The 22,177-nt window shown below is 39.0% G+C and overlaps 1 protein-coding gene across 1 annotated transcript; it reads right to left on the bottom strand.

Moving 5' to 3' along the window:
* Positions 1-15,586: 15,586 nt before the first annotated feature.
* Positions 15,587-18,052, bottom strand: LOC146487937 (uncharacterized). The gene has a single exon (XM_085124198.1). The coding sequence runs from the start codon at positions 17,638-17,640 to the stop codon at positions 16,045-16,047; it is 1,596 nt and encodes a 531-aa protein (XP_084980324.1). The 5' UTR covers positions 17,641-18,052; the 3' UTR covers positions 15,587-16,044.
* Between the last annotated feature and the right edge of the window lie 4,125 nt (positions 18,053-22,177).

The raw sequence follows: 22,177 nt of genomic DNA on the forward strand, positions 1-22,177 counted from the left end.
TTTCTTTCCACATCAGGATTTTTTTGTTTGTTGTTTTTTTTTTTTTTTTTTATTTTTTCGCAGATGAGAGTTTCTTTTTCTTAGTTTTTTTTTTTTTCATATCCCTTCTTAGAAACAGAACAAGCGTTATTTGTATGCTTTATTTCAGGCGAGCACAGGAAAGCGAGGAGCGCGAGTCACACCCTTCCTGTCGCACGTGAGATGCGGTCAGCGCTTGGTTAGCGTTTGCCTCCGCTAATTAAAAAAAATGCAATAAAAAATAAATAAATAAATGACACCTGTTCTGCACACTAAATGGTAAAAAAAACGGTGGTGACGTAAGAGATAACTAATAGAGCGAACAAGGCATACACACTGAGTTAAACCGCTCTCCACTCCAGAGCATTCTGGGTTGATAGCTGTCAAGTTTTTTGGAGCCATCCTCGCATAAGTCCACAAATACAAAAAGCAGAACCTTACTTTGTACAGATTAATTACAATTATAATTCCTCTACTACATTATTTTGATGATGTCACCGAAGAAGATCTCGTATCCCTGGTTTCATTAGGGTATAGCTGGGTAGCAGAAAAAGCTACATGATGTAGAATAATGAATAACTTAACCGATGTTTTAACAAATCATAGTCGCGGAAATTTTACTCATTGCTTGCACTTAAGGCAACAAGTAAAAATCGGCTTGTATTTTATCTAAAAATTCAAGAATAGGGTATATGTAGTCGAACATCTTAATTTACGTGTCCTTTGTAGCCTTGAAAATGTTATTCTATTGACACTGATTCGTGTTTAAGGCCGGGTAACAAAAGAGTGAATGTCAGTTGAAGATATTCCTTAATTATGCATTAGAAAATTCTATTATGTAAGAAGACTATTTACCTGCTTTGTCGGTTCGTAATGAAGAATAATTAATATTGTTATTGACAATGTACTTTAATTTGATTACCTTATCTTTAATAAAAGGGCTTGTGTTTTGATGTTCCGTTTGCAGGCAATAGTGGCAACTGAACATTAAGAAAACTAATCAATTATTTCATCGTCAACATGGTCATGTCGGACTTGGCGTTACCAATAATTTTGCTGCCTAAACTAACAGCAATATACCTAGACTCCTGGCCTGTCGGCGGTCCTCTCAGACTTTCACTAGAAATAACATATTGAAATCCTATAAAAACCAGACTGCCTTTTTTTCTTAGCCCTTTCGGGAGGAGGGTGATTACTCCTATGAAGTTTTGATGGAGTTTTGCTGACCGAATCTCCAAACGTTGACCTTATTTGGTAAAAATTATCAACGTCTCTCCAATTTTCAGACCAGAACGCTCCTAAGCCATACCACTGTGGATAGGGATAATGTATTTCGTGGACTAGACTGGAGTGGACTGGATTTGTAAAACGCGGACTCGTAAAACGCAGATTTGTAATGTTGTAAAACTCGGACTTGTAAAAGGTGGATTTGTAAAACAAGGGCTTGTAAAACGAGAATTTGTTAGACGCGGACTTGTAAAACGAAGATTTGTAATGTTGTAAAACTCGGACTTGTAAAAGGAGGATTTGTAAAGCGAGGATTTCTAAAATGCGGACTTGTAAAATGTATCATAATTCTTCAAGAAACATGTACATTCATCTTGTCCCATAAAAAAGGTTACTGCAAACAAGTGTAGCTGAATTTAGAATCAATAAAAATTAATTTTGTTGAATCGAAACTGAAAATTCTGAAATTTATGTGGCCAGAAACTGAAAAATATAATTCTTACAATCTTTCTATTTTTCATCTGACTCTAAAGTAAGACCACCTGGTACAACCCATGATTATAAACAGCACCAGTGGAAAGTACTGCTAAGTACATGTAGATTTTATTTGAATGGTCACACTTTAGGATTTCATCCACAGACTCAAGAGGTATAAAATCACCTTGTACAGCATAATAAATAGCACCACAGGAAAGTGGATTTCATCTACAGACTCAATACGTAAGAATCGCTTGACAGCAAAATAAATGGAATACTGTATTTAGAGGACTGGACTGAATTTGAAAAACGAATCAAACTATTGAAACGATAATCTCTCATAAAAACATTTCTACACTGAATCAAATGTTGCTGCATTTTAATTTTATGTTGCATTACATGTTATATGGGCCATCTATCATCCTTTCCGATGTAAGGACGGTGCCTACTATTCTTACTGCGCATACGTTCTGCGCATCTTATTTCTCGAGATACTCGGGTTTCCTATGGGTAGTGCTCACTAAGACAGGAATATTTTTGCATGGTTTAAAACTATGCGGAGAAAGCAGAACTTAGCAAGTGCTCTTGGTATCCCATAAGAAAACTGGGAGGTAACCATGAATTTTCAGAGATAATTAAGCTTCAATTTAGGAAAAACTGACACACATTGCTTTATATTTTGGTGCTTTTTACGAATATTGTTGCTTAATTATCTCTGAAAAATGCGCGGTTACTCCCAATTCTCTATTTGCATTCCCATAGCCCTTTCTAAGATCTGCTTTTCCCGCATAGTCATAAACCGCACAAAATACTTCGGTATTAGTATTCACCGTCTCTAAAGTGGTCTTTCAAACAGTGGCAAAAAATTGATCGTACTGAGAACGATACTGAGAGCCGGTAACATTAAATCCCATATGGAATAAAAGCATAGCTGTAAAGCAAAATTTGAAAATAAGGGTGTTTGCCATAAACAGCATGACTGCATGTTCATGTTTGAAATTCTGATTTACAACAACCTGGGGCGCTTTCCATTCAGTGAAAATTTCCGAGATTTCGGGTCAGAAATCCAATGGAACGGGAAAAGTTCCGGAAAGATCTTCCAAAAATTTAGTACTACCTTTTGAGCTTACCCTTCTTTCCGGAATTTCCGGAATTACCGAATTTTCTGTGTTCCATTCGTGATGAGTGTCGGATTTACTCTCCCCGGCCGAGCGCGAAACGTCACGTAAGCCGAAAGAGCCGCAAACAAAATGGCTACGGAAGTGTATCAATGTTTTGCTTGTGGTTTTTTGTCTGAAATTGTACGTCAGGGCTCTTTATTTGCTACACTCCATAGGAACAGCAGTATTTGCTTCTACGGCAGAATCGTAGGCCGCCCGGATGTGTTCCCAGTTGGAATGCGTCCGGTGTTCATGATCTCCTGAGCCAACAACTCACATGTTTGTCGAGTCATGCGGAAATGGCTTTTAAATTCCCCCGACAAATAAGCAGGGATCGTTGCTTTGAAATATCAGCTTACACGATCTAAACTTCTCCGCATAAAAAAGGAAACTGCGGACAGAAAGATTACGAGCAATTACCTTGGGGGATAGACAAATTCAACCATATTTGGATCGGCAGATGTATCGTTGCCATGGTAACCGCACTATATGACGTCGGCCTTGGGACCATGTTTTGAGCAAAAGTTTCACTCTCAAAAAGTAAAAGTAAACGAGTCTGGTTCTCGGGTGCATGTGAACCAATTCAAACGAAATTCATACAGATGGTAGAACCACTCTCCCAGTTTATAAAATTTGCCGTTACAATAATTTGGGTTTTATAAACAAGAAGAAAATGCTCGTCCTACTATGTTCCCTGTCAGCCATTTAGACAAGCAGGAAAAACAAGCACAACGATATTCGTTATTTCTCCGAAAGTACTCTTTCCACATAAACCAAATTAGCAGCAGAGATTACATAGATATTGACGTTTCTAAATATCATAAAATCAATTTGGGGAAAACTATACTCTGGCCATGGGTGCTGAAGACACCTGGGACAAATTACAAAAAAATTGCAAAATTGGTAATTTTGAGAGCTCCAGTATTTAGCTCAAACAGGCTTTAGAGAGAGAAAATCAGCTTCAAAAGTATCTTTTATCATCTTGTCTGCTACCTACATTTAGTAAATAAGGTTTTGGCCAACAAATTTGATGAATTATAAATTGATACAAAACCTACCTTGAGGGTTTTGGGAATTTCTTCAGGATGCTTTCGTCGCGTGGTTCTCTCCAGTATCTCTCCTTCGCACGTCCCGTCTTTTTGACTAAATGTAGCGCAGACTAACAGTTACTCCCATCGAATATCCAGTTTGCTGTGTTTCAGACCAGGGATGATGATACAAGTAGCCCGCATACACTTGACAAAGAATAGTTGACTAAGTCCAAAACATGGTCGTAATGCTTGCGATTTCTGCCGTCGAGCACTTAAATTCATCAATAATATATATATTTAGCCAAGCCTAAAAGCGGAGCTCCAATTTTTTTCATAGCATTTATAAAAATCTGCTTAGTGTATGAACGTAATAACCTTACCAGTTCCTCATCCTTTCTGCAGTTATACTTTTAGTGCATATGCAGCAAACTGCCCAGACAATAACGATGCAATGCAGAGGGCAAATTTTTTTTGAATGCGGATTTGTTACAATGGAGGTTGGCTGAACACGCCAGTTCTACATTCCGTTGCTTTCTTAATTTTGTGTCCAGAAACAACGACTTCTTTCAAGTTCTTTGGTGTTCGACTGTTTAAGCCGGGTTGTTTGTACCACAAATACATGGAAATCAAGTGCTGCAGCTAGAAAGGGAATTCCTAAACGTTAGTTTTCGTGTTTCTTACAGGAATCAGCAAAAGCCGGATTATTTGTGTCAAAGCTAAAAACTTGGATAGGATTGACATTTGTTCAGTTGAGAAACTGAAATCAGTCATGGCGACCATGCAAGTGCTTTCAACTCGCTACTTCTTCTTACAATTAGCAATTATCCTGAGAAATCGCGCGGAACAAGTATCGCCTGATACTTAGCCGACGAGGCCGTAGGCCGAGTTGGCTAAAATCAGGCGATATTCCGCAAGATGGAGCAGGATAATTGTTTTATTATTAAACACATTGATGACAAAGCACACATTTATAGCAGAAAAGCTGAACTTTATTTGTCAAAAAAAAAATAAACTTGCAACATTTTCCAGCGCGCGGACCGGCATGAATGAAAGTGGCAGCTTTGTTCAAGTTTGAATGAAATCGAGAGCGTTTTGCATCAAGCTCAGTAAAAAATTGAGTACTCGTCTTGTGAGCCAATCGCTCCGGCAAGATTTCCTACAAATTTCTAGCTCCAAAAGCTAACGCCAAGCAGTATTTTGAAGCTGCGAAGGATTTGTTGTGTCAGGTGGGCCTAGCTGAAAGACTGGAAATGCTTTTCAACGATTTCTCGGGTGAGTGTTTCTTTGTTTACTACGCAAGCAATTTCACGATCTTTCCTCAGTGTTTTGACAAACACATCTAGTGCCTTGTTGCTTGCAAGAACTCTGGATCTTTTATGAAACTAAACGGTTTTTCAAGCGTTTCTAGATCTGATGTTTCTGAGAACAATTACTTTGTACGAGTTCCGTCTATCTTTTTGTCTGCCAGATAGCTAAAATTTCTCAAGGCACTTTAGCCGAACTCGGATTTTCTCAGGTGGTTTTCCCCATCTTTTCAAGACGAGTCGAGATCTCTGTTTAACGGTTGCGAGAACCAATCTAAGGAAATACATGTACTGGAAGAAAGAATTTTCGTTTACAAATGATTTGTAAACGGCCGTCGAATTACAGGTCATAATATTTTTTTGTGTAAGAGCAAGTTACCGGCTCGGGGGGAAATGTTTGGAAATTCAAAACTGTGTCAATTCTGCTCCTATAGTAATAATTCTAGTCTCGTCAACCAAATGGAAAATACGGGAAAATAGTCTTTGGCGTATGGTAGAATTATTTCAGAGCTTTTAAACTTGTGTCTGTTTACAAACGCATGAGAGCCGTGTGGTGTGAATGAAAAAAGGGACTTTACACAAACACGACGCCGACGGCAACGAAAACGTCGATAAAGAAAAGGCTTAATGAGCTAAACAATGCTGTGCACGTGCATTACAAATTTTGATACATTTCGTTGCCATCCTGGGCCAAACAACAACGTGAAATGCCCAAATTCAACGTTTTATGGAGAACGTGAGCACATGACAGTAAATTTTCATTCTCTGTGCTAACTTGAACACTGTTCCCACCAGTTCTGTTACTGGATAGTTCGGCCACATTGTATAAGTTGAACAAATTGGAATAAGCGCAAAGTAGTACAAGTAACACGAACTTGTATTTTCAAGTGACGTTTTCGTTGGCGCTGCGTAAAGTCCCCAAAAACAAGGCCACGAAACAATATTGTACAAAAATTAATTTCTAAACGAATATCGATGGCATCGAGAATTTAATAAACGATAAAAGCATCTGCGTAAAGCTTTAAACACATAACAGAAATAAAATTATCGATTGTAGCCTGGAAGAAAGCATTTTCGTTTACAAATGATCTGTAAACGGCCGTCGGAATCACGTAAACATGACATTTTCTGCGAGAGCAAGTTAGCTCCCGGGGAAAATGTTTGGAAATCCAAAACTGTGTCAATTCTGGTCCTACAGTAATAATTCTAGTCTCTAAATAAAGGTTAACAAATGGAGCATACGGGAAAATAGTCTTTGGTGTTTGGTAGAATTATTTCAGAGCTTTTAAACTTATGTGTGTTTACAAACACATGCCGAAAGGTGCGAATGAAAAAAACACGGCCACGAAAGAAAATGTTCAAAAATTAATTTCGACACGAATATCGATGGTATCGAGAATTTAATAAACGATTAAAATATCTGTGTAAAGCTTGAAACACGTAACATAAAGGAAAGTTATCGATTTTTTTCCGGGAAGAAACCTTTTTGGTTTACAAATGATCTGTTGAAACGGCCGTCGTAATCACGTAAACATGGTATTTTTTGCGAGAGCAAGTAAGCTCCCGGCGAAAAATTATTGGATATTAAAAACTGTGTCAATTCTGCTCTTAATCAGTTTAATAATTCTAGTCTCTAAGTTTAAGAAAAAGAGAATACCGAAACGTACTCTTTGGTGTTTGGTAGAATTATTTCAGAGCTTTGAAACTTGTGTTTGTTTACAAACACATTTGTAAGCTTAAACACGGAGCGATCCTATAAGACCAGGCTGAACGGTTCAGACTGTCAATCAAAAATCCAAAACGCGCGTATCGGATTGGTTGATTACCAAAAAATCTTATTTTAGCACGTTCAAGTTCCCGCAACATTAATTCGAAAGGACGTGACGGAAAAGCTGTTTTAGTTCGAATTATTTTGTTGAAAATCAATCCAACGAATATGGCTACAGGAGAAGAATTTAGAAAGTTAAGTTATCCGTCTATTTTGAGATCGGAAATTCATTTATCGGCTGGTAAAATCTTATCCTTTCGAGATATTTCCGAAATGATTAGGATAAACAAATTCTGTCTCGAAATAGGTTGTTTTTCTTAAACCGGCTTCCGAGATGGAATCGCTTCGATCCTTTGTGTCGTTTAGTGGGGGAGAGATAAGTAAAGACACAAAGTCGCGGAAGGATGTTTATATTGTTACTAAAACCAGGAACGGGGAACCGGGAACGGGGAACGGGGAACGGGAGTCTGGGAACGACTGTACAGCGGAAATCCCTATAAGAATTCAAAATAGACAGTTCAGTCATTTATTTTTAGGTTTGCGGTTTGGGATCTAGCAGCACTTTTGCATGAACGCCGATCAAATTTCAATAAAATTACAATTCAGTGCCTTTGAAATCTACAACTCTACATAAAAAGGCAAAATAGAATAAATTAACTCCTCGGCCAAAGGTTATATAAAAATGAGGGTTTAAACTCTTTTAACGTTTTATAAAATATATTGATGTTAACTACTGTATTCACAGGTAAAACAAACTAACAAACACCAAAATTACCACGAGATGAAATTAAATCTATCTCGCTCCCCAATCTGTGTCACGATCGAATTGACTACAAACAGATATTTATATGCGTTGTTTTAAAATAAGTCAGAACAGCAGTACAATCTGGAACAATTAACATTAATTTTATAAAGGATGAGAAGCTTGATCACCATTCGATAGCCAATCGGAAGTCACTGCTCCCACGAAAAGCAAATATTGCATTGTTCTCTACACGCGCTGGAGAGTTGTAGATTTCAAAGGCACTGAATTGTAATTTTATTGAACTTTGATCGGCGATCGTGCGAAAGTGCTGCTAGATCCTAAAGAGTTAAAACCGCAAACCCAAAAATCAACTGTCTTTTGTTAAAATACCAGAGCATTTGAGCCACTACCGGTCAGCTTTTTTCCTCGCTGGGTTTGGATTATTTTACTTTTGCGTAATTGAGAAAAGTGTGTCTGCTTAATCCGAGCACAGTTCGCTCACAAACGAGTAGAGATGAAAGTAATTGCAAAATGTTTTGACTGACGAGGAATCAATGTATTCAATTATACCTAGGAAAGATTTGCAGCTATGTAAACGTCTGTGTAGCGAGAAGCTGAAAAGTGTAAAATTTCGAGTTCCGAGCTTCCCGTAAGATGACAGTTTTCCGTGGAATATTTTTAAAAAAAACCAACTGTATATCCTTCAGTTACTTACCTAGGCCTTCAAACTGACAAAGTATAAGCGAAATCGATTTTTTGACCCTGGCCACGATTTCTCTGATTCTTACTGACAATCACTCTTAATTCCTGTTATGAAACTTAACCCTGAATATCTGCCTAAAAAATCTGAGATAAACCTTAAAGGCGCTCTTTAAGTTGCATTAAATAGCCTATTTTGAATTCTTTTAGGGATTACCGCTGTACACTTGTTCCCAGACTCCCGTTCCCCGTTCCCCGTTCCCGGTTCCCCGTTCCCGCTTTTAGTAACATCCGTCGCGGAAGCGAAGCCTAAAAGAAACAACGGAGCGGGAACCGGAGGAGAAAAGTGAAGTGTCTCAAGCGGCGAGCGATCGCACGCAAGACGACGGAGCTGATAATCTTTTTGAAGCCGGCCTCTCTATTGCTTATTTTATATAATAAAACTTAGGATATATTTGGTACTGGCTAATTTTAATACTGATGTGAGAGCCATTGCCATTATCATTTCATCAATAAGATACATGAGAGCAACATCGGGTCGTGTTTTGTTTATATCTTTGGTGATTTTTCGAATTAGCAAATATTCATGATCAGGTACGAAATGTGTTTAGATGTTTTTATTTTTGACTTGTGCATAGAAGTTTAAAATTTATTGCTGCCACTTTCACTTTGTAAAATCGATTCCCTCTTCGATTTTACAAACGATAGTTCTTCGCTCTTTTTTCCTCGACCGTTACCGACGTCATCCACCATTATACTGATCCGTTTGGAAGCCAACAAAGCGCTTCAAAGGGGGCGTGTCCTTCCCTTTTATAGGATCGTTCCGTGTTTAAGGGCCGTGCGCTGCGAACGAAAAAACACACGGCCACGAAACAAATTTTTCAAAATTAACTTCTCGAATATTGCTGGTATCGAAAGCGATTAAAGTGTCTATGTAAAGCTATTTTAGAGTTCTAAAAGTTACCATAACTGATCACGAACGGGTGATATAGGCAAATGTGAGGCTTCTTTAAGCTTAAGCTTACTTTTCTTTTCCGGTCGGCCTGCTCTAACTTGCTATCCGTCGCTCTCTTCCACGTTCAACTTTGCTTGATCGTCTCCGCTTTTTTTTTTTTCTTTTTCTCTCTCTTTCTCTTCTTTCCACATTTGTCAACATATCCAACAAATACGTATAAATTGTCTTTGTGTTTTTTGTTCTTTAGCATTTCTGTTGTAAACGCATCTTGCCAAACTATCTCACCATGCAACTTCCAGCCAAACAAACACGGGCGCATTAGCATTGTGGGATTGCGTACGGACGGTCGGACGGTCGGATGGACAGAAATGACGTCATATCCAAACCGAAATTTCTCGCATTCACGGGTTACCAAATTCTCTTAGCTATGGGGCTCCGCTGCGCGTGCCTGCGGCGCGCGCGAAAGCTCCGCTATTATTCAGCCAGGAAGTAAAGTAAATGTGTCGAGATCGCTGTGCAAAGCAAATGCATGCCTTTGAACAATCCAAAGTACCTGGAAATCATTGACTGAGTTTTATATTGTTTCCGCTGCACCCACAAACCGAAACGTCCCTTTTGGGATTTGAAAGAGACCAACTTTCCATTGTCCCGACCAGGATATTTTCCTCCACACGACGATATGCAAATTTCCCTTACAGTGTTTTTGATCGACGGCACAAATTTACGTCCGGTCACCCCTCCCCCCACCAAAAAAAAAAACAACAGCAAAAAAAAAATAAATAAATAAACAGAAAAAATGCCAAAATTTGAGCAGGTGTTAGAAACTGAATGTGAAAATTTATCGGCTTGAAGAGGACTTATTTATTTCTGGAGGAGAGGTGGGTCAAAAATTCCAACTTCGTAACTTCTAATGTGTACGCTAATGCCCCAGATCAGCGACGTATCTTACATGCAGGCCATCCTTAACATCCAATAAGCAATGAATTAAAAAAAAAACCAAACAAACAAACAAACCCAGGAAACATGGGCAGCTTATGTGGTTGCGTAAAACGACTAGTGAAGCGCTTTTATTTTGTCCTCTTTATTCACCACTGTAAAACAGTCATAAAAGCGGATCAAAAGTCGTCCTTTTATCCCCCTATCAATGATATATTGTACCAAAAATATCTAAAGAAGAGATAATGCCATTGCGACAATTAGCCGAAGCTACAAAAACAAACAAACAAAAAGCGCGTATATCGCATTTAAAACTACATCTGGTCAGCAGTTTTGCTACTCGCATTTCCGGTCTACATACGTTTGGTCGTAAACAGGTCGTAAACAACGATTCTTCGCTTCTCAACCATGCACCACGGAATGTACGGCTCGATTTAGACAAATACGTTATTCAGAATCGTCGCAGACATGCATTTGCTCAGCTGTGATCTTGATGCATCTATTTAACTTCCTGGATGGATTGTATTGATGAATTATTTCGATACTCGACACACGACTGTGTTTGACCTGTTCGACTGTTCTTTATTTGGGTTAATGCATCATCATCTTTGGTCTAAAAGTAGACGTCCGGCGAGGCTAGCCAGTTAGATTTGCCCTTTCCGCTAGAGTCTTTGCAAGATTTGGTCAAGAAAATGGAGCGTCCGAACTGAGGAGAGACCCGTCCTATACGACAAAAGCATCCTGAAGAAATTCCCAAAAGTTGCAAGGTAGGCTTTGTTTTAATTTATATTTCATCAAATTGGTTGGCCAAAACCTAATCAATCAAATGTAGATAACAGATAAGATGAATGAAAAAACCTCCGAAGCTGATATTCTCCATCTAAAGCCTGTTTGAACCAAATACTGGACACCTCAACATTTCCAATTTTGCAATTTTTTGCAACTTGCCTCGGATGTCTTCAACACCCATGGCCAGAATATAATTTTGCCCAAATAGATTTTATAATATTTATAAACTTCAATATCTATATAAGCCCTGCTGCTAATTTAGTTTATGTGGAAAGAGTACTTTCGGAGAAATAACGAACATGGTTGTGCTTGTTTTTCTTTCTTGTCAAAATGGCCGACAAGCAACATAGTAATACGACTAAGGTCTTCTTGATTATAGAACCCAAAATACTCTAACAGCAAATTTTATAAACTGGGAGAGCGGTTCTACCATCTGTATGAATTTCATTTGAATTGGTTGACATGTACTTGAGAACCAGACTCGTTTATTTTTACTATTTGAGAGTGAATTTTTCGGTTAAAACATAGACCTCAGGCCGACGTGATCAAGTGCAGTTTCCATGGCAACAAAGCACCTGCCGATCCAAATATGGCTGTTTTTTTTTTCATCCCTCCAGGTAACCTACCTCCACACAAAAAATGAAGGGGGGTTAAAAATTTTCATTTCCAACTTTGCTTCACTTTCCTGGAGAATTGCTCTTAAATCGTCTTCGCTGTTGCTAACAGAATAGTTTAACTCGGCATCATCTTCCTCTGAAGCCGCGAAAACATTCAAACATTTTCAAATAGCCCAGCATGCCCCATGTGCCTCCTCACGTGATTCACAAGTTCAGGGACCCGTTCCATTAGACCAGCAAAAATTCCGCAATCTTGAACCGGTTTTTTTTTTCTTGAATGGAAGGCGCCCCTTATCCATAACTTGCTAGTAACGTCATAACTTTAAATTTTCGAATTTCATGACCAAGAACAACAACTTCCAAACTACGGTGAGAGAAGACATTTCTTCACATCAATATTTTTTAAGCCATGTCTGGTTCCATAACCTGAAATAAGCAGCGGTTATAACAAGGAGATAATGTACAAGTCTTTTATACAAATGTCTTTTGTCGCATGTTTAATTAATCACAGCGACCCAGAAATTCGGAGAATCTATAGCCTGCAATCATCATACTGTAAATGCAACTTAGTTAAGACTTTTTCGTCTCTGTGGGAAATTCTGCTTCTGTGTAAAACCTCTAGCCCTGTTACCACGTCCCTTTCACATACTACCAACACATCGGCAAATAATGAAAAGTCAAATTTGTCATCAACAAAATGAACAAAGTCTTCAAGCATAAACACCTTTTTTTCCACGCCAAAAGGACCGAAGTCGAAGCACGAATATTCCATCATTATCGCCTGAGGCTCTTGGCAAAATCTCAAACAACGAGCAATATTTCTGTGGCCTTTAACACTGTTTAGAATTCCAGCTTCCTTCTGAAAGTGTCGCTTTGATTCTGCGCATTCACCTTTCAATGTCTTGATAACAACACTGCGTTGCTCGCCAGAAACTTTGAAATCGGCCAAATAAACGGACCCAAACCTACCGCTTCCCAGCTCTTCTTTGATCATTATGGAATTCCATGAGAATTCTGGAAGCTCTAAAGGGCGTCTTTGCTTTTCAGAGAGAGACGGAAGCTTGAAAGCCGCCATCTCTACCCCGCGCAGTACAAACTTTTCGAAACTTTCGCGCTCAAAATTAAATCATGCATAATTATTTCGGTCAAAGGTCAACGAATTCAAGGGAGGAGAGAAAAGAAAGGATACGAAGAACCTGTCGTGATTCTTGAGAATTTCAATAACCTGTCATAAGCAATATCAATTACCAGTTTTACCATGCAGTTCTGGTTAAGATATAATCTGTGATAACATTTGATTTTGTGCCTGTTATGACGCGGTTAACTAACACGTGTAAAGCAATGTACGTCTTTTGGTACACAAAAACTAACGTAAGGAAAAGAACCGTGTCCCAAGGAAGCTAGCCTGCGTTACAGACGGAAAATTTACTGGCGGTATAAATTGAGTCTGCAAAGAAGGTTAAAATAGGCGATCGTCTTTTTTGACTTCAGGGGTGTGAATCAGGCCGGATGCAAGGCGCGACATGGAGGATAGTGAAAATAAAATCTATGAGTATAAAGTCGAAAGAATTTGCCATGATTTATAATAAATCATCAAACAAATAAAATTGCTTTTGTTTTGTTTCTTTTCTTGTGACTGTTTACAAATCCGCGTTCTATAAGTCCTCGTTTTACAAGTCCTCGTTTTACAAATCCAGTCCACTACAGTCCAGTCCACGAAATACAGTATTCCGTGTACTTTATCGTTTTTTTCAGGTGAGCATGCGTCGTTAACCCTTACTTGAAGACTGCAGGATGCTATATAGTTCAGGCTTGTGGCTTCTTTGTCATTGTATTCTTGGCAAATAAGCTGGTCAACAGGACGAAAATACCATTTTCGCCCCGTATTTTCCAGAGGATTGTAACCTAAAGACTGCAGTGAATTCGGGTTCTTCCAGGTTGCAATTCTCAGTCACTCCTCGTGTAAAACTGAACGCGATGTGACCAAACACTTCTATCAGCGTCCTCCTAGCCATTTAGACTAAAGTATTGGTATAACAAGTAATATTAATATCACTATCTTTGCTGGTTTAATGGAAAGTAACAGTAAGAAAGTTGATGAGAAATGTACAGAAAAATTATATAGACCAGTCAAAAGTTTATTTATGTTACTCTTGTTGCAACCAGAGGCCCCACATTTGATCAGAAAAATATTTGGCCAGATATTATCAGTGTACAGGTGTTGGATACTTCAGCAAGTGATCTGTACAAAAAGTGTTTGTCATTACAGACTAGATTCACCTCTAATCACTGTAATATGTGCCATGTTTGCTCCAATTTAAAAGGGCCCGCCAAAAAGCTTGGAGGAGCTAATTTTTGTCTTACCTTCGCAAGGCACAGAACATTTTGACTGCGTTTTCAAGGAAAAAGTGGTCTACCTATTTTATTTGTTTTAAAAATGGCGAGTTTTCATTGTGTTTTGAGACGATCTTCTGCTTTTGGTTACTGTCTCTTGCAGTCAGCTATGCGCATGTGCATGCTTTGGGTCTCAAAACACCTGACAAGACATTGAATATTTTTGTTGTAGTTTAATTATTTGGAAACAAGCTAGAATTTTCTAAGTCTAAATAACTCTAATAATGAAAGATATCGTAACGATGTTATCTCGATCTATTTATCTGTGCGAATTTCAGATCAGGCTTATTTTTTGGAAACTCAACTAAAGTAAAATATCTAAATTCTCGAAGCCATTTTATATTCAAAGTTGTAGAGTAATATCACAAACTGAAATGTTGGCGATGATGGGCATTAAACTGAACTAGAAACTGAAACCGTCAGATCAAGTGAGGTCGATTTGCACAAATGTTATTAAGATTTTTGGTTTATTTTTAAACAGGAAGCAACGCATAATTAACCCCAGTGTTCTTGTTTCTAATCCGCCATCGACTTTACTTATTAGTTCTTATTATAAAAAAATTGCAACAACTCAACCACGTTTATAGGGAAAAGGAATCTGGGAAATGAAGTATTCACTACCATGGAGATCAGCAAACATTTTGATACTTACAAAGGTAGCTTTATTGCTGTCTTTAAGGATTATAGTTCACAGCAAAATTTTTCCCGATATCTGATTGGTTTTAAAAAATTGACAGCAGACGTGATAGTGTTCACTCGCAGAGGGACTTGAGCAGGCCACAGAAGTCCATCCAGGGAAAGATCCCAGATTGGCAGTTCTTCTCAGGAAAAAAAGAGCTGCCTTTAATTTTTCTAATTCATTAGCAAACAGATTGCTTGCATTAAGGGTCAAATTTATAAACTAAAAATTTTCACTTTCATTGACTTTTGTTCGGAAGAAAATTAATCTGAACAATAAAGACAATAGAATGTTTCTGTCTCGGCCCATTAGAAAGTTGACGTTTTAAACCTAGCGTCTTAGGGCTAGTATTTTTTTATTATTACTATTATTATTATTTTTTTTTTATCTTTTTTTGAGGGGCAACTATTGGCCAATGTTTTCTCGACAGAAAACTCCATTGTTTCGATAGTTGAGAGAATGTCATTAAATTTGCGTACTTTCAATAATTCATGCGTGCTGCTAATAAACCATCGGGAGCGTCTACTAATTCTAGCTCATTTATTCTTTTGACAATAATAATATAAAGAATATAATCTTTTTTATGTTATTCAGTTATTCAGAATACTCGAGTATGTTTCTAAATAAAGCACAACCAAAACAATTTAATTTTGTTTTGTACTCATCGATGGCCGTTCAAGATGCTGCATCTTTGCTTTCAGCCCTTTTTCCGAATGTAAATTTGACTCACTGCCTTGTTTAACACATTATTTTAAACTATTCCATATAATAAGTCTGCATCATTATTCTAAACGTCTTTATCCACAAGGACTTCAAACTATTCTTCTCTATTGTGTAAACTGGTTATAGTTTGCTTAAATTTAATATCGACCGGAAAGGATGAATTTAAATGGTATTTCAAAAATTATATGCACATTAGATTACCCAGTGTACCTTAGTGGATTTTTTTCCAATCCATGATACCAACACACTTCTACAGACTAGGACACCGCGCCCGAACTCTTTTAGACCTGGCCTGGGGCCTGTTAACAAAGAGAGATCCAGCTTGCTGCCTACAAAGTAGCAATCAATAAAACTACTAATCGAGTCTCTCTGCTAAATTGGGACTCTCATGGAATAAAGACGGTATGGAATAGCGATAAAGAAATAGAAGAAATCTGAACAATTTACGTTCTTCCTTCAGCGTTTCTTGTGTATTGCTGCTACACCTCGCTTTTGTCAACAAAAAGGCATTTTGTAAGATTTTTACGATTCATGAAAGCGCGCATGTACTATAATTAACAAGTGAACACTAGTCCATATAGCTATTGGCACCGCATTTACAATTGCCACGGAAATGTGCCTCTTCCATCGTCTTCGCCAGACAGCCATCACGGCCATATTCTGGTAACGAGTTTCGATAGCTAGAGACACACTGGTGAAAAACCACTCAATCACCAACTGAACTGAGGTATGAGTAGCAAAGGATTCTAGTAAATCGGAGAGGGACTTGTTTTGTAGATAAACAAACTGATACAAATATAAGAAGCCGTTAACAGCCACTATAGCAGTTGATTCACACCACATGCTCATGATGGTGATATCAGCCATTAGTCTCTCACGGCGAGGAGTGCGAAAACTTCCCCAAGGAGCTGATCGTCTTTTCCACAGCGTGTGACAAATGTGATCAACCAAAACCATGGTACTTCGTTCTATGACTTCTGCAGCACCGTGAATTATTCCAATAACCGCAATCGATTGCAAACGGCTAAGATCCGCTTGTAAAACTCGAAACGAAACCGCTAACCCAAAATACAGCGGCGCCAACAAAACATACGAAAATGCTGGATGGGTGAGGTTATGCATCCGTTGAACACAAATTCGTGAGATTACCTTAACAACGACTCCAATGAGAGGAGAAAAGAGTGCGATTAACAGTTTGCCTTCTTTGTTTTGGCTGTTATACGCTGGGTAAATTAAGGAGGCTGCAATAATGGAAATAAAGAAAGAAAAGCAACCGGGTACAATAAGTTGGAAGGACAAAGTCAGCTTCTCTCTCCTTGACCGCGTACACACGTGATTCGTTACCAGACAGATTTGTAAACAAACACTTATCAGAAATATAACGTTGAGTGGAATCTTTAGCGGTATTGAAATGAAGGAGTGAGATTTTTCTAAGGCTTGTAAAGTAACACGGTAAAGTGCATCGAGGCAATAAACAAGAATGGAAACTAGAACCAGTTTTCTCTTCACCCCCATTAACTGAAATGGACGGAAAAGGAAACAGAGATTTACAAAATACCACAAGTATATGAAGAAAGTAGAAATTACGCCACTTATAGTTCTCATCCATTGCACCTGTACTGGAATCAAGTTTGCGGTCTGAAATTGACAGTTGAGTAAAGTTTTGTAGCATAAGTAAGAGATCAGGATGTATAACAAACCAATGATAGTAGCGGTTAGAAGAGAAATCGATCCTCCAATGCACATTGATTGAGAAAGTGTACGGAGAGCGGATGGTCTAAACCGCTTCCATGCCATGGCTCCATCTTCATCTTCCTGATCGTTATCCATTGCTTCATTTTCATTTTCCTCCACTGTACATACGTCGATAACCCTTACATTAAGTCTGCTGGATCCAAGATAGTGGTCCGAGCTACTGGCTTCTCTGTCGCTGTATTCTTGGTAAATAAGCTCTTGAACAGGATGACAATACCACTCTCGTCCTGTGCTTTCAAGAGGACTGTATCCGAACGACTCCGCGGTGAATTCAGGTTCTTCCGGGTTGTAGTGCTCTGTTACTCCCCGGGTAAAACTGAACACGATGTGGCCAAAAAACTCTATCAGTGTACTGCCACTCATTTTGATTACTGAATCAGTATAACAATTAATATTAATAACACTGTTTTAGTTGGTGCTCTTAAAGAAATTGGGGAATGACAATTAAAATGAGTGATGGAAACTGAAATGTTCGCGTTGAGTGACATAGCATATTACCACCGAAACTGTCAATTAGTGTTATGTAATGAGAATTGAAAGATATCAGTCTAAAGGAAAGGCATTAACAAATGACACTGAAACCTGAGATCAGAAGAAACTGATATTCAGGCGATGACCGACATGATAATTATATTCCAGTCGGAAACCGAAAACTGCTAATGAGCGCGTTTTTGACTGTCAAACCTTAAATCGATTCCACAATAATCGATTAATCGTGACTAGTTGTGAATCTTGCCAAGGAATTACAGTCAATCCACGTCACGCGTGACCAGTATTTCCGAGAATGAAATAAAAATAAATTCCTATTTGTAATGTCCGGCATTTGAATGGAATGTTGATCTGAACATTTCCCTGAAAATCGTTCTGAAAAAGACGGATTAACTGAAAAAAAAAAGTCTCAAAATACTTGAGAAACAATATGTTATTCTTGGAATACTTAATGCTGCAATGTAAAGAAAAATTCGTAACTTTAAACCGTCAATAAAACTAGGGAAATCTTTACGGGAACTCTGAAATCTCGTTGGCGAGGTTCAAACTGACATGACTCCGTTGAAATTAAAAAAAAACGGTCCAGTGTGAAGTGGATTGACTGTAAAAACTAGGAGTGTAAACTAGGTTCATGGGACAAACATCCTGCATACTGCCAGGATTGGAACCTAGTTTAATGGCCTTACCTCCCACGAGTCTCCTGTAGGTTAGTGGTAGAGCATCCGAACTAGTAATTGGAAGGTCTTAGGTTCGACTCCTGATAGGAGCACTCGGAATTTTTTCCGAGTATGCCTGTGTCATTTACTAATTGATACATCATTCTCAAATTCATATTTGTTTTTATTGAAATGGATAAGTTTATCCTATAGGGGCAATTTGAGCTTTTTCTGACCCAAGCGATTTTTAAAAGCCCGGCGGGAGGGGTTGGGGGAAGGGTGGGGTACTCCCATAGAAAGTGACGAGGATGATCGTTGGAAATTTTACCTCTAAAAGGTACCAGAATTCTGTTTTGGGGGCATGCTCTGAACACTTTTTTACCTCTAAGAGGTACCAAATCAGTTGACAGCTGACATTTGCTTCCTTTCATATTTTTCGGCTCATTACCCTAAAAAGTACCACCACCATGCCTCTGAGAAAAGTAATTTTAGATTTCAACACCCTGAGGGGTGCCAAGCCACAAATATTAACCGCTAAAAGATACAACGATCATCCCATCAATTTTATATGAGAGTTCCCCCCCCCCCCCCTCCCAAACCCCGGGGATTTAAGGCGAACTTAAGGTACCAGAGTAAGTCTCTGATTGGCTAGCCAAGCCGCATAATGAGCTATGAGGACAGAATTACATCTCTGTACGTGGAAAATGGCCCACATACAAAAATCTCAAGATGTCGACACTCAGTGGTTACAATCCAATCTAGGCTAACTAGGGAATACCCCGCCAATCCAAAAGTAATGCTGAAAAGGGTGGCTACGTGGCTACGCAGCTACATGGCTACGCGGCTACGTAGCTACGTGGATACGCAGCTACGCATACGAGCCGAAACAAGCGCTCTACACATGAATATACCTCGTTCTTTAATCCACGAGCCGAAACAAACGCCCTACACATGAATATATCTCGTTCTTTAATCCACGAGCGGAAACAGGAAGCGTGCTAGCGGCGTAGCCACGTAGCTGCGTAGCCACGTAGCCGCGTAGCCGCGTAGCCACGTAGCTGCGTAGCCACGTAGATACGTGGGGGAGAGGGGGTGGTGAAAAAACAAGAGTTTCACCGTGTAACACCACTTCGTGAAACTAGTCTCGTTCGCCGTTGCACACAAGTTTCAGCTAAAAGTTTCAACGTGTAACGGCGGCTTTACACTATAGTTCTCTGATGTGCAAACAAACGCTCTTCCACTTTAATTTTGCCAGGCAATGTCGAGCATTGCCAAACGTAAACGAACAATTCCTGACCCCAAGCGACATTTTGGTTGCCTGCCGGGAGTAATGAGAGGTGATCATATTCGCAGACTACCGACTTGTAATCAACAGACATGACCCCGTAACGAAAAACTTGAAGGAGCCTTACAATAAGCAAATGGCTGCCGAGTTGCAATGAACAACTACTAAGCCTGCTTTAGTAGATCTATTCTAGTCGATCATAACAACACACTTCCTCGGACTAGGTAGCCGCGCGCGAACTCTTTCAGGACTAGGAACTGCTGAAAGAGATCCAGCTTGCTGCTTTCTAACTAACACGCATGAAATTGACTAATCGAGTTTCATTTCTCAAAAAGGATGACTGCCCAATGTGGACAGAAATCATAGAAATCTGAACGGATTCTTTCCTCAGCGCGTCCTCTGTGTTGCTACACTGGGTCAAGTTTCTCAAGAAAAAGGCATTTTGCAAGACTGGCTTTCCGATTGATTAACGCGCCCATGTACTACAACTAGCAAGGTAACACACATAGCTATTGGCACCACATTTACTATCGCCACAAATATATGACTCTTCCATCGTCTTCGCCAGACAGCCATCACGACCATATTCTGGTAACGAGTTTCGATCGCTAGAGATACGCTGGTGAAAAACCATTCAATCACCAACTGAACAGAGGTATAAACAGCAAATGGTTCAAGTTAATTAAAAAAGGACTTGTTTGTTTTGTAGATAAACAAACTGAAACAAGTATAAGTAACCGTTAACAGCTACAATTGCAGTTGATTCAGACAACATGCTCATGATGGCGATATCGGCCATTAGTCTCTCACGGCGAGGAGTACGAAAACTTCCCCAAGGAGCTGATTGTTTTTTCCATAGTGACAAATATGATCACTCAAAACCACGCTGCTTCGTTCTATGACTTCTGCAGCGCCGTGAATTATTCCAATAATAGCAAACCATTTCAAACGGTCAAGATCTGCTTGTAAAACTCTAAACAAAACCGCTGAGCCAAAATACAGTGGTGCCAACAAGACATGCGAATATGCTGGATGGGTGGCGTTATGCATCCGTTGAACGCAAACTCGGGAGATTACTTTAAGAACGACTCCAGTGAGAGGAGAAAAGAGTGCAATTAACAGTTTACCTTCTTTGTTTTGGTTGTTATACGCTGGATAAATTAATGAGGTTATAGTAATGGTAATAAAGAAAAAACCAGCCGGGTACTAAAAGTTGGAAGGAAAAAGTCAGCTTCTCTCTTCGTGACCGTGTGCACAGGTGATTCGTTACAAGATAGACTTGCAATCATACGCTGGTCAGAAACAGAAGGTTGAGTGGAATCTTTTGTGAGACTGAAATGGCGGAATGAGATACCAGTAGAGCTTGTAGAGAAACACGGTATACGGCATCGAGGCAATAAACAAGAATGGAAACTAGAACCAGTTTTCTCCTCACCCCCATTAATTGAAATGGCAAAAAAGGAAAAGCAGATTTGCAATCTAGTCTACCAAACAGATAAGGAGAAAAATAGATATAACACTATTTTGAATGGTCATCATCCATTGCACTTGTAGTGGGATTGATTCAGCGGTGTGAAATTGACAATTGAGTTCCGTAAGTTATAAGTAACATGTCAGCATGTATACTGTACCAATGGTAGTAGCGGTTAGAAGTGGAATCAAATCTCCAATGTACATTGTTTTATAAACAGTATGAGGAATTGATGGCCTGGATGGCTTCCAAGTCTTTGCTCTATTTTTAATTTACTGATCTTCCTGTGTTTCCTTTTCCTTTCCCTGTGCAATCTGAAAGGTAATCAATTTTTGATCGTAGACGATGTCAGAAGAAAGTTCCTAATGGAAGCGATCAGCGGCACAGCACGTTGCAAGTAATATACCCAAATTGAAGAGTAGCCCGAGAGGGTGGGGAGAGTTAACCCCTGACAAGACTTATACCATTGCCAAACATCGACGTGAACGAGCGGTAAGAAATGTTTCCATTTTTTTATTTAAGCTAATAGGTGCAGCCAAAACAAACCTACTGAAATAGTAAACTTATTTTAATTTATAATTGGTCTAGACTCACAAGAATGCGAAGAGGCGAATGGAGTCTCTTACTTCTGAGACTGCTGTCTGTTGGCGAGCGGATGAAGGGCCGCAGTGACATGATAAAGCTAGTTCTTTTTCTTTCTCAATTCCACGTGTATAAATTTGGGAGTAGGCTTTCCAAGAAGAACAGATCATTCTTTTTAAAAAAGCTTCAGCCTTGAATTTGTCTGTGAAGAACGACGTAAAGAGTCAATCGAACATCTCGGTCGATTGACATACTGCTCAAAATACTGCTCAAAAGGTCGGCTTTTCTTACCTGGAAATCGAGATATTTTGAAAAATAACACACGCAACAGCTTTTCAAATGTTGTGCGGTTTTGCTTCTCTTACTACCAGACCAATTTCATCTAAAAGACAAAATGAACAAGCTTATATTCACGCC

Source organism: Pavona decussata, unplaced genomic scaffold, assembly GCF_977016875.1.
Source record: "Pavona decussata unplaced genomic scaffold, jaPavDecu1.1 SCAFFOLD_12, whole genome shotgun sequence".
Classification (NCBI taxonomy): Eukaryota; Metazoa; Cnidaria; class Anthozoa; order Scleractinia; family Agariciidae; genus Pavona; species Pavona decussata.